We start from the raw sequence: 14,201 nt of genomic DNA, 5'->3' as shown, positions 1-14,201 counted from the left end.
ATAATTGTTTTAAGCTGAAAAAAGGGGAGAAAAAACACACAATAAAACTAACAGACTTAGCATTTTTTTATACTTTTTAAAGATCTTTGAATGCTATAAAAGTAAAATTTACAGGTCAAATTTGAGCGCAACGTTTCTTTGTGTAACGTTTCCAAATGAAATGCTTCTAACGCTATGACAAAACTCTTATTTTCATTTTACAAATCACAAATTATCGTCACAATAAGAAGCTCTATAGCGTCACTACGAGTAGCTGAATAGGATCGTTAATCTCGTGAAACACGTGAAATATGTGGCTAGCTGCGGTCGTGCTGACCACGGTATTGGGAGGTGGGGGGGCAGACCCGTGGTGGAGCAGTGCGGTCTACTACAGTATTCTTGTCGACTCGTTCAAAGATTCAAATGGAGATGGTCTTGGTGACTTACAAGGTTGAGTATTTTAACATGTCATAACCATTCAATTACAATTATATCGTTGTACTTACAACAACACAACAAAAATAATTACAGGACATATGTAACTAACGAACCAATGTAATATGAATGACGAAAAAGAGTAAATACTGCGTTTTTTATCGGTTCTTTTTCTCTGAATCTATAATCCGAAACAAATTACATTACATTCATCATATAAAATGAACATTCAACTGCTTTTAAAAGGCTTCTAGAATAAAATATATTTGGAACAAATTGAACAAGAGTTTAATTCTCCAGAGTCGCAATACTTGGCGCGAGAATTCATAACTAGTAAGTAAATCACTCTGAATAAACCTATTAGACGTGTTTTATTAGGTTACGTAATTATATTAAGACCGAGAATAGGTTTCAAGCTGTTCCGCTTTAATTAATAACAAATCTAGTAGGTATAATTACACGCTCGTTTAGTTTCAAGGTTGGCATTATTGCTTGTATAGGATTCCATGCTTGAAATCAAATTAATTATAATGTGTTTCTATTTATTACACAAAGGTTATTATAAATCCGTGTTATAATCAATATATGTTAGAACGAAATAAAATAAAATTTAGAACTCGCATTCAATCCACTCAACGTTTTGAAATCGATTTATTGTTCGGGCGTGTTGTGAATATGATCCGGTTAACTCCTGTCATTTATAAATATTGATCACGCTCGCCGGAGAGTCCTCCAATAATATTTGAAATGGGAAACCGAAGTAGTAACGTTATTGAAATGCAGCTAACAATTTTTATTGTGCAGATAGTGGATGATCATTGTATTACTGACTTAGAACACTGATTTACCTTTCATCGAAGATATATATATATATATATATATATATTGTAACTTTTATAAAGACGCTAAATATAACGTTATTAGCTTTCAAAGCAATGAGAAGCATCTACCTTAACTTTTTAACAACTTTTATTCGGCATTGTTTAAAGTGTATTACAAACACGAAATCATTCCAGGATGAAAGATGTATTAGCCACTGTAATAAAGGAACAAGATACATTAGATCTTAGTTCTCATGATTGAAAATATCAATGTCTATAATAATAAAGTTGATCACTGACCATCAGGTAGTCTATTTGCCTGACTGCCTTCCTATATCAAACTAGGCAAAATTTTAAATTGATGCACTCTAATAACCACCAAATAATACAGCAATAATCTCAGGTGTAACAAAGCAACTGAGTTACGTCCGCGCGTTGGGCGCTGACGCCGTAATCTTGTCTCCAATATCCGCGAAAAGTATGGACTGTAACAAACCTGGTACCATGAACTTCACAGCTATAGACGAGAGATACGGAAATTTGGATATATTTAAGGGGCTTACGGAAAAGGCAAAGAAATTGGGTGAGTCAATGTTTACTTAAGTTTTATAAAAAACTATTTCATTTTAAATAAACAGAAACGAACTGTATACGCAACAATCCTTTTAATTTTGTTGTATTTAAAGGTATAAAACAATCTATTATGCTGCTGCCAGCATTCTTACCACCATTCCACTCGGTCATGATTTAAGAAGCTATTTTTAATTTTGATTTGTATTTACTTCAGGTATTCATATAAATAACTATTATATAAATAAAGCAAATTATCCAATCCCAAGTGAATGCAATTTTTATTTGAATAGATCGTTTGTTCTTCTTAACGACAAATATTTGTATATTATAATAATAGTACCTATTGTTCTTGATCACAGAACTCAAATTGGTGATTACTTTGACAATAGAGACAATCAGTTCAAGTTCCGAGCTGTTTAATTCTAGCGCTGAACGGAAATCTGGATTTGAAGATAAAGTTATTTGGAGAGATGGAAATACAGACGAAACGCCAGCAGTAAGCAACAAAAATGTTTAATTAAAATACAATAATAAATTAGGATCTAACTCATTTTTTGTATTGGTCGTCTTTTTTTATGTTAATCGAATTAAATCTATTACTAACAACAGTGTCTCGACATGTATTGCGGAAAAAGAAACCTCAAAATTTTCTCAAGTAGATCTGACGATTTAGTGCTGATGTGCCCTTAACATCTATAACCAAAATTACTAAAAACATTATAAGTATATAGAATTCTTCTCCCCAAAAAGGGAGAAAAAGCCTTAGCCCAGCAGTGGGACATTAACAGGCTGTTACTGTTACTGTTATATAGAATATATATTTATCTTAGAAAACTATATATGCTTAAAAACATCGAAAGCATTATTGTTTTATATTACTTTTTTAACATTTAAACTTTAAAGATTTGTCACGGTTAAGATAAATAGTTTTTAATGTAATAAAATATTTGAATTCATTTTTAGAAAGAAGTGGGTATAAGCAATTGGATATGGCATAAAGAACGAAAAGCATATTACGGTTCTTCTCGTAATGAGGCAATTTTAAATCTCTGTTCTGAAAGTTTAACAGCCATGTTGTCGAACGCTCAATGCGCTTGGCTAAAACGAGGGATTGCTGGAATCCTCATCAACCCTGACTTTCCATCGAATCATGAATGCGGTGTGCAACTTGTCAAAAAAATGACGATTGCAGCCACGAGTTGTTCTCGCGCTAGTAACACGGAAGCACCGTGAGTATATATTTTTGATTAATAAAATCCAATATTTAGCTTATTTTCGAAGTTAAAGCCAATTTGATTTTCATAGTAATCTATAATTGAAAAAGAATATTCATTTAAAATGATGCTTTCTTCTATTACTTATTACAAATGGAGAAAAAAAAACTTTATTTAATTTTATTATTAGTAGCGCCTTTCAAATATTTATAGCAAAATAGCAATACAGAAGCTAGCGTAATTGCTATTTCATTGCAGAGTTATTTTAGTCGAATCTTCGCTAGGAGCTGAAACCGGCGCTAAATATTACGGGGAAGGAGGTTCAGGCGCCAATAGTGTAATAAGTTACGATTTAGCTTCGCCAGCCAAGCGGCCGGCGGCAAGCTTGGCGCTCGCTCTGCACGCCACACTGTTGTTTCCACCGCAAGATATGACCCCCACTTGGCTCGTGAGTTACTCCTAAATATTGAGCCATGCTGCTGTCAAAATAAATCTTGTATAAGCCGCTGGTTCTACCTTAGAGGTTGGAATTTTGTTGTGATGTATATAAGCGCTTGGTAATTTAAAGCAAAATATTTCTTTATTTTGTTACATCATACAATTAATTACTTAGTATGTATTTTATGTATCCATTAATATTGAGTTTATTTAAATGCAACAGACTTCAGCTTATAAAGTAATAAACTGCTATTGCAAGTTTATTTGTTACAGACTAGTAAACTAAATGAAAGTAAAATAGCAACGCGTTATGGTAGCGAAATGGTAAATGCCATAATTTTAACAGCGTTAGCACTCCCAGGAGCTACGATAATTCAGCAAGGAGACGAACTGGGTGCAGTGGATACCATTCTTGAATGGGCCGTTATTTCAAAATGCTGGCCAATGCAAGCTGTTGCGTCAGCAGCCCCGTTTCCATGGGATGACACTCCTACTGCTAGCTTTACTTCTGGTGATCCCTGGCTACCATTGGCTCCAAATTATAGATATGCCAATGCAAAGACTGAATATGCAAATGATTTAAGTCATATCGGTGTAATGAAAGTTGCATCAGCTATTAGAAAATCACCTGCTGTAGGACCATATCTGGAGGTACATTTAATTTATTTCGGAAAGGAAAATTTAGAATTATAAAAAATTATACTATTATCATATATATATATATATATATATATATATAATTTTTATATATATCATAACGTAGAATCAAATATAAATAAAACATTTTAGATAGTATTCTAACTTTTAACATTTAAAATGTAATGAAATATGTTTAAAAAATAATTTCAATACTTTTTTTTTCAGTTACATAGGCTTGGGGATACGCTTGCTGTACTAAGATGGGGTGGATCAGGATCTCTGCTTGTTGTTTCCAATTTCGGACGAGAAAAAACCGAAGCCCTACTTTCAAGGATCCCCGGCTTGTCTACTGAGATGACTGTAGCTGTTAGTTCCGGGGGATCCACCTTGACCATCGGTTCCCACGTGAACATGGAAAAAAATTTAAAACTAGTTCCTGGGGAATCTTTTTTATTAGTTGGACCCCCGAGGCATTGCAGTGGTCCTGGACCAGTCGACAAAATCGCCAACAAATTGTCTGAAGGCTGGCAGAAAATCAACAAGTACTTTAGCAATCTATAATTTTAACTACTGTAGATTTGTTCGCATTCGCCTTATTATATATATTATTTATATACTTTATCGATATATGGTTCACAGTTTATACGACATTTGACATTCAGCGCATCGTATAAACTTTAAAATATGTAGATTAGAGCTCTGGTATCATTAGAACCATTTCTGTGCATTCATATTATATGTGTTTCTGATTTATCACAAGTAACTATAATGTTGCTATTTTTTAATGAATTCCTCAATAAAAATGAAATGTTATTAACTGGTTAGTCTTCGAAGTTTTACTTTATTTCAAATAGAAATCATGTTACAAATTATATGATTTTTATTATTTTATACTGTAAGTAAATAAAATTATGCGTGTATGTGCCTTTTCTTCCACCACATTTATAGAAAGGAAGAGCAGAAACAGGCCACGCTAGACAACAGGCGTTCAACATACTACAGCAGCTACGCTCCACGATCGGCGGGTATTAGCCTACATTCACATTGTGCATTTCATTCCCTATTGTATTTTCCGTATGACCTATTTTCCTATGAATCTTATGAGCTATATAATTTACATACGCGTCTCCTTTTGTGGAGTTATTTTTTTAATAATGCTCAATGTGGGTAGTATTACTTTACTGATATGTTATTAGCTCAATAAGACGTATGTATATTTAAATTAACGACATCGTTTCTAATATAAGTTTTGCTGCTATCTGTAATGATAAGACAAATCTACCATTAGTCTAATGAATTAAAGTAATAAATTACATTAAAAAAAAAGAATTTAAACTTCACATAGACTTCAAAACTAAAAAAAAAATTAAACGTTTTTATGATTTTGTGGAAATATACAACCCTAAATAAATTCCCTCCACTTTTAATACGAACAGATAGAGACAACACGAAAAAAGGGACGGAATTCCAAAATGGAGTCATCGTAACCGTAAAACCGCGAACTCTTCAGTTTTCCAACCGCTTTCCGGCAGAGGGCGTAAAAACACCGGGTGTAAAACATTATAGTAAGAATGTGATACATAATTGTATGATGAAAAAAGTAGGATAAATAACGTCTACGTACAGAATTTACTCTTCTCGGCATTTCCGATGGTGGTGGCTGCGAGGCAAGCGGTGAGCAGGGTGAGCACGGCGCGCGACCTCATGGCCGCGGCGCGGGCTCACGGGGGCCCAGCGCGGCGCGGACTGCCGCCACTGCTCCGCTATCGACCCACGCTGTCTCCGACGAGCATGCGCGGACTTATAGCCGTGTTACTACAAGCAAAAATATAACTTGTCTTTAATAGTAAAATATAAAACCACTTTTAATAACTTCATATTATTTTATATAATATTGGGGCCGTATTTAAAGCAGACTTTTTTTTAATTAGAACTTTTTATATTTAGCACGTTACTTATGTATATGACACAATGTTAATTATTATAATAGTTACAGTTCCTACTAAATAACCGACGAGTATGTATTTTTTATATTTACGATACATACATTATTAAATCACAGGCACTTTTTATCTCTGGGCTGTCAGTATAACATTACAGGTCTCACGATTGGACTAAAGACTCTCCTTTTGAAGAGGAGATTTGGACCAAATTCCACCACGCTGCTTCAATACAGGTTGGTGGATACACATGTGACAATTGTTAACTCTCACGATTTCCGCACGATGTTTTCTTCACTGCAAACACATAACATTATAAAGAGTAATATAATTACATAATAATATTACTGTGAACATATTGGGACACATTCCTACATTATTAAAAAGATTCTGAAGGCAATCTCGAGCTCGAAGGTAACAACTTGTACGAAGGTACAAGTCAAATGCCGTAAGAGATAATACTGTGAAAATAACCAAAATATACAAATATAGTACCAATAGACGTTAATTGTCTAACTTTTCTAGCCGTTTTGCTGCGGAGCTGAGTGCCCCTGTCAGGGACAATAAATGAGGATTCCACTAAAGTTTCGTGTACAAAGTGATTCCTAAAAATACTGTAGTGTCAGTAACATTTAGATCTTTTTTGTTTAAAGTAAACTACTTTAGTCGGAGTCGGTTCGTAGAAGTCGGCTTAACATATTTTTAGTAATTTTCTATCGTAGATATTCAGCAAATACCTACTGTGCTAATACATATAAAGTATACAACACGTCTCATTGAAATATCTGTAATAAAATAATAATCAATAAGTATAGTACACTTTAACATAATCCTGTGTCAAATATATGATCCAGCCTCCGAGCTACCGAACGCCTAACGTCTTTTGAAACATCGCATAATATTTCTTACATTACGTGCTCTGGTAAATTATTATATACATTTACTGAATTAACGCTTAGAATAAATATAAAATTAATGTTAATAAGATTATACGGTTTGTTAAATAATTTGCAGTAAAGTTTAGCGAGAAATGGGATAATATAAGCTGCATTAGTATGAGTAACGAACTAAGGAGCCGATCTCGCTATGAAAAACGTGACTTTGCCCGAATTAAACGCAGTGTGAATAACAGGACTCTAACGAGGCAGCCATGAGTGTCACGTTATGGAGAAATAATTCACTGATGATTATCTAATAACTTTGAAAAGAGCTTTGTGCAAGCCTGCCTGGGTAGGTACCACCTACTCATCAGATATTCTACCGCTAAACGGATAGAGAAATATTTAGCATGGTTGCGTTCCAGTTTTAAGGGTGAGTGAGCCAGTGTAACTACAGGCACAAGGGACAATATCTTCGTTCCGTAATTGGTGACGCATTGGCAATGTAAGGAATGGTTAACATTTCTTATATCGCCAATGCCTATGGGCGGTGGTGACTAACTTACCATCGGGTGGCCCATTTGCTCGTCCGCCTGCTTATACCATAAAATAAAATAATAGATAAATAAAAAGAATCAAGCAGTATATGAGAAGTCGGTGAGCATACTTAACAAACGTAGGTGTGAAATTTAAAATAATCGTTAAGAAACTCTTGTATGCTAAAGGATATTACAGAACCAATATATTTTTAGATGATTGCACAATAAAATATAATCCTATTGTTATATATTATATATAAAACATTCTATCGTATATAGTATATTCTATCTATTTAAAAAAAATAGTCGCTACAGGTTTTTCTTGTTGCAAAGATTGTCGTACTGCTTGAAACGCGGCCTGTGTTGTGGGTAGGGATGGGGGTTCTTTAAATTTGAGTATTTTTGTCTTAGTTTTAAGAAATATGTATATTATATGAATAATTTTATTATATAAAGCCTTTCTATAAAGGCTTTATATAATAAAATTATTCCTTTATATAATTTATATAATGTATATAAATATATATATATAACCACCCAAGTTACTGTATATATATATATACATTATAGAATAGAAAGGCGGACGACCATATGGGCCACCTGATGATAAGTGGTTACCAACGCCCATAGACATTGACCACGCATTGACAATGCGCCACCAACCTTGGGTATTACTATGTTAGATCCCTTGTGCCTGTAATTACACTGGCTCACCCACCCTTCAAGCCGGAACGCAATAATCCCAGGTACTGCTGTTTTTCGGTAGAATATCTGATGAGTGGGTGGTACCTACCCAGACGAGCTTGCACAAAGCTCTACCAATATGAATTCCTTTCGCCGGTTCTTCTTAGGTCTAAGGATATTTCCGAACCGGTGGTAGATATTTTACAATCGATATGCAAGTGTAACGTAAGCTATATATCAACTTGCAAAATAAAAGTATACTTTCCTACCTACCTAATATAACCACTCCATAGAAGCAGCTTTCACCAGCGGTTTTTTTGAACCGATATGACATAGGAGCATTTCCAGAACGAACCTATATTAACGGTCGGCAACGCATCTGCAAGCACTCCGGTGTTGCACGCGTCCATGGGCAGTGGTCTTCTGCGCGTTTACCCGTCTTACATACAACAGTACTATATAGACTGTCCGTCTTAAAACTATAATTAATCAATATATTAAATTTATATATCAATTGGGTTAGTAGTTTTTGCCTGACACCGAATAAAGAAATAATAACCACCCAAGTTACTGTATCACGGCGGCCATTCTCAAGGGAGATTATCCAACGGTGCAGGACATTAAAATGCAATCAGACCTGTACTCTCTATTTCTTTACTTTCATGATCCGATTCAATGGCAATCCGACCGGAGAGAGTTCCGTTGCAAGACCTACCTACTGCTTCCTCAAAAATGAGGGTTAAGCCCCCAAAAAAATATCTAAACAAATATGTACATGTATTTGCGATTATCTTTTTCTATGGTGGACCTTAATCCATTTAAATATGTATTGTCAGAAAAAAATATTATACAATTACAATTCATGCAATTACTACAGTTCTCAAGAAACAACTATAAAATAATTACATTTACAACTACACAATTTATCGCTACTTATCAATAAATACGAGTGAAACTCATTAAAAATCATCATTACAAATAAAAAAAATAAAAATAAATAAATAAAAAAATTCAAGATAAGAGAATAGACCCCCCTAAAGACGGTATCAGTCTCGAACCAGCCACCATTAGGTCCTCACGACCAACACCGACTTCTCAAGTTGACGTACGGAGCGTACCCTTGCTGATTGCCGCGAGTACCTCTCCCCCTATTCCCCCGGCCTCCCCTCTCCACTCCAAACCACTCCTTACCTGAGAGGCACTCGACGCAACACGAGAGCCCTCCAGACATAAAGGTATCTTTTTGACAGTTCTGGAGTACACGCAAAGTAAAAGGTGGCAGGATTACTCACGAGGTGTGGTAATATACCTGAGCGTCGACTACTCGACAAGTACACGCGTAATGCGATTTTTAATAAATCGGAAATTACTCATTTGATAACACTGAATAGGTAGGTTAATAGGTTTCTTAAGTACTATCGAAGATATACGTTCTTATCTCCAAGTTTTGCGTATTTTAGAATTATGTATTAACAACCTATAAATTATAAAATATTATTCACTTAGTGCCTTAACACAGACAACAATGTTTTAAGTAGGTTATTATAAGGGTTACCATTATTCAGCTTCTTTAAACTTTTGTCAAACTGCTACGTTTACTACAAATCCGTAACAATCGTATAATTATACGGTAATAAATTTGACGGCAACTCTCAAAGGTAACCACATCTCAAGAATGTTGATACCAGACACTCAAAATCTTGGAGCGTCAAATTCTCGTCAACAATCTTTTTTGTTTCATCTTATAATAATAATAATCTTAATAAGTTAAACATAAATAAATATATTTGTTATATTCTTTAGTCATTCAAATGTATATTACCAAAAAAGAAATGGTATACGTTGTACGATGAACATACACAGCCATTAAGAGATAATTAATTATACAGCCTCCATCGTGAAAATGATAGCGTGAGAAGTTACTGGGCTTTTCCTTGCCAACTTTTTGAATACCTATATGAATTGTAGAGTGTTCGCCGGTCATTAGTAAGTACTAGAAACATTTTACGCTCAATATCTTAAGATCTCACGCCGGAAGTTTTGATAAACATTTACAAACAACCATTTAATTACCCAAAAAAATACTTGCACGACTCCAATGTCAAGAAAAATACTAAAACTAATAAAAACAAAAGTATAACGCCGCTGACGGGCCGCCCGCCCGACTAATCGTTTAGCGATCGATTAATTATATTAATCAATCTAGATAGTCAAAAAAAAATTAAGATAAAAAACTTCAGGGTCCAGGATCAGCAGAGGTCTCGAATACCACTCAGCCCAGCAAAGGGTAGAGAGGCTGTCGTTAGGTACCCCAGACCACCGCTGATGATAATACAGTGCCAAATTTGTGGACATATTTCACCTATCAGCTTTGTTTCGGCTGTTATCGCCCCGTATCAGATAATGGGCTGCGACGCGCTATTGATAAAACCGATTGTAATTGCATGAATGATTACGTATCGCCAGCTGATGACGTAATCCACTAAATGTCGATTAAAAAGAGTTAGTATTTGTTCAATAAGGATACTGAGATTCTTACGCAGTAAGAAAAACAGAAACAAATTTAAAAAACCGCCCCATTGAAGCAAATAATTGTCGGTCAGTAAGAACATTCCCCAGAAATTCTTGGTATTAAGTTACAGTAAATAAGGGCTTGTAAACGACGAGTGTCCTATTCTCATTATGAGGTGAGGGTTTTGGACTTGGATTTTATTCCACCATGTTTTTCCAATATGTATTGATGCCCTTATCAATGAATGAAAACATACAATAAATATATAGTAACAATATAAATATATAGTATAAATAAATATTTATTGGATATTTTCCTTCACCGCCTAGCACGAGATTAATTTTAAGTTTAAGTTTAATGCCTACTTTATTTAAATTGAAAAACGTTGGCAAACAGTCAAGTGGACGTGACGTTGAGTGGTCACTAACGCACATAGACATTGTCCCGGTAAGAAATATTTCTTTTTACAGAGGTTGCCTGGTTGATAAGGCCGCCTTTGCATACTATATGTACTGCCTGTTCTATTATATGTTTGTAAATTGTGTGCAATAAATGATTTATAAATAAATAAAATAAATATTAACCAATGCTTACATCGCTAATGCGCCACCAACCTTGGAGACTAAGATGCTACCGTTCAAACCGGAACACAACAATACAAGTATTGCCCGTCATTAAGTATCAAATTGGTCACTTGTTACGTACTGCATGACTTACAAAAAAATATCAAGACTGTTCTTTCCTCAGCCACAACCACAATTTTATTAATATAATCTAATTTTGCTCTGGCACCAAACATTTACAAACAAAAAACGAAACAAAGATGAACCAAGATATTGTGTTGAACTAAAAATACTAGATGTTAATAAAATGTTTAACTTAATAATAAAGTCAATGGAATTTTGATGCGATATCGATGAAAACGCGAGGCGACTGGCTTGTATTACAGTAAGCTGTTGATGTTTCAGATAAAAATCTCGATCCACTTTTGATGAAAATTTAAAATTAAATTTTTCCGCTGCGGTTTTCAGTTTTTATTGAACATTTACAGAAATCAGAACTATAAGTAACAACCAATCAATCTGGAATTATTAAATTCTGATTACAATTTGATCGAAACGTACACATATTTGGTTTATGATTACAATTTTGTAACAAAATAACAGACGTAAATTTAATGTATTAACGTGTGTAATAAGGCTACAGACCTCGAGTTCCGGGATTCTAACCCCGGTCAGATTATAATTGTTGAAAAATAAATGGATCCCATTATTGAAGCGCATCAGGTTTCGATAGTTTATAATATTTTATGTTCGTTTGGGTTAGTTAGTGTGTGTATTATTAGACGGCAGCCGGAATGGCCTCGTGCTGTCATACGCAATTCCTCTGTGTGTGGGGACGAGATCACCTTAGCACAGCACGAGAAGAGCTGTGGTTGCGATATATCGACACAATCCCTAGCCTCTTCAATCCGTGCCGAAAACGACCATCGCAGTGGCTTTAGTGGGTTAGAATCAAATCATCACCCCCCTGACATGTTAATGTAAGGGTTTCCCCAATGGCCTCGGTACCATTCTGAACATTACCACTACGCGAAAAAAATATATTTATTTATAATTTTAATTAAATTTGTCTGTTATGATAAAAACAAAACGCGTGATAATTATTTTTCAACAGTTTATAATCCGTCAAGATTTATTATAAACTAACGATTCTTAAAAATATCCGTTAACATATATTATATATAAAGTTACACACACGTGACTTGGTGCAAGCTATTTGATATTTCGATAACTACGTTGCAATGTAAACAATAAAAAAACAAACAAAAATCGGACGTCTTACTAATTAAGGATACAAATTCTCGTCCACGGATCTGTTGCTTAAATTTCAGATACACTGTGTTCCTCTCTTTTGGATATTACTAAAGATAAACCTTTCTTGTATAAGTTGATCTCAATATTATATAAGTAATAAAATCTTATTCTAGTGGTAATAATAATAATAATAGTCCTCCAGACCGATTTCGACCACGGTAACCAATCTCAAACGATATTAGCCAACTGCACAGGATATATTATAGAGCACAAGTGTGTGTTCAAATACAGGTGCAGTCTCTATTCCCTAACTCTCATAATCCGATGGGACGGCAATCCGACACGACCGGAAAGAGTTCAGGCGCAGAACCAATGGCTTTACGTGCTTTCCGAGGCACGGGAGTGTTCAAACTTCCAGACTCCGGGCTGTTATTGAGAATTTTCGACAGAAAAACTCAATAACTTCATATTGGCCTGACCTGGAAATTGAACTCTGGACCTCCGGGTCAGCGGCCTCACATCTAGCCACTAGACCAACGAGGCAGTCAGTAATATATAGAATCACAAATACGAAATACTCATTCACTCTCACAGTACCCATAAGTTTCACTTCAACATATTCAATACACACAAGAGCCGCTTATAGTTTTATTATATGTGCAAATAACTGTTAAAACGCGGGCAATTAGCGCGGGCGCTCGTCCGCGTCGGAATTCTGTTACGGGCAATCGTTTTACCCATAATATGACTACAATTACTAATAATTATTTCATGAACAATGTTTTACTTTTTACGTACGTTGGAATTTTCATGTTCTTTTTTAATGATTACGTGTGTGAAAAAGTGATTTCGGTTTGTCGTTTCGTCGCGGTTAAAGAATTTAAAGAAATCATATTTTATAAAGTCAGCAATAAGCAACAATGATTTTTTAAATGGTTTTGTTTTAGAAAGACCTTTAATATAAAGCTTAGTAAGATTAAACTGTTTTTTTAACCAATATTTAAAAACAAAACATTTTTATTCAAAGACGAGCATAAACGACTTCAGCTCTACAACACGCGCCAGACAATCTTTTCAATTTCAAATCAAAATATGCTTTATTCGAGTAGGTCCCAGCGAGCATTATTGAATCGACATATTACAAGATTAAAGTAAATTGAAAGCTACCACCGGTTGCATGTACCCAGATTGTACAGAATTGAGAAGAACGGCAAAAAACTTAGTAAGAACTCTTTTTAAACAATCAAGTTACACGATAAATATATCGTTCAATAATAAACGTTGTTTCAAATTTAAAACTAGTTCCAATAACACGAGCGAATCCGTCAAGCGGAAAGTTAGCTAACAATAAATGCATTTGGGTTAAACAAAAGTGAAATAGAACTCGAAGCGCTGGTAAGGTTTAATGTTCACCAAGCGCGTTATAGCTGCACAACAAACGCTATTATGAATGAGTTTAATTAGGACCTAGTTTTTTTTATTATTATAGATCGAAAACGAATATATTAATCAATACTCATGTATCCCTGAAGGCACGTAAAGCTTCTGTGCGCAATCCTGATCGTACCGATTCCTATGAAAAGGCAATTGTCATTAATACCCTTGAACCCTTGAACTCTTGATGCCTTTGAGATTTTCTCCCGTGACTGAAAACTACATATACTATATATTTATAAAGAATAAAATAACTGGTATATAGTATATCAATTTATTTATAAAATAATTTAGTCTT

General features: G+C 34.6%; 2 protein-coding genes across 2 annotated transcripts in view; one reads left to right on the top strand and one right to left on the bottom strand.

Annotated features, from left to right (window-relative positions):
* The window catches only part of LOC126780948 (uncharacterized), a 63,431-nt gene extending 57,544 nt beyond the window's left edge, over positions 1-5,887 (bottom strand). The window contains exon 1 of the mRNA XM_050505654.1: positions 5,724-5,887. Coding sequence (XP_050361611.1) covers positions 5,724-5,805 — 82 coding nt within the window. The 5' untranslated portion in view covers positions 5,806-5,887. The remainder of the gene's footprint in view (positions 1-5,723) is intronic.
* LOC126780939 (maltase A3-like) lies at positions 317-4,816 on the top strand. The gene is made up of 7 exons (XM_050505642.1): positions 317-429; positions 1,639-1,818; positions 2,168-2,304; positions 2,772-3,037; positions 3,281-3,470; positions 3,734-4,111; positions 4,325-4,816. Exons 2-7 carry the CDS (start codon positions 1,716-1,718, stop codon positions 4,658-4,660), a joined length of 1,410 nt encoding a protein of 469 aa, XP_050361599.1. The 5' UTR covers positions 317-429; positions 1,639-1,715; the 3' UTR covers positions 4,661-4,816.
* Positions 5,888-14,201: the final 8,314 nt, after the last annotated feature.

Source organism: Nymphalis io, chromosome 3 (assembly GCF_905147045.1).
Source record: "Nymphalis io chromosome 3, ilAglIoxx1.1, whole genome shotgun sequence".
NCBI classification, from domain to species: domain Eukaryota; kingdom Metazoa; phylum Arthropoda; class Insecta; order Lepidoptera; family Nymphalidae; genus Nymphalis; species Nymphalis io.
The sequence above is the reverse complement of the archived record's forward strand: the minus strand, read 5'-3'. Positions and strand labels throughout refer to the sequence as shown.

Excerpts from the sequence above, each read along its gene's own strand:
- LOC126780939 (XM_050505642.1), top strand. The coding sequence starts at position 1,716 with ATGGACTGTAACAAACCTGGTACCATGAACTTCACAGCTATAGACGAG. Across the intron at positions 3,038-3,280 it reads GCTAGTAACACGGAAGCACC|AGTTATTTTAGTCGAATCTT; the intron begins GTGAGTATATAT and ends ATTTCATTGCAG. Across the intron at positions 4,112-4,324 it reads CTGTAGGACCATATCTGGAG|TTACATAGGCTTGGGGATAC; the intron begins GTACATTTAATT and ends TTTTTTTTTCAG.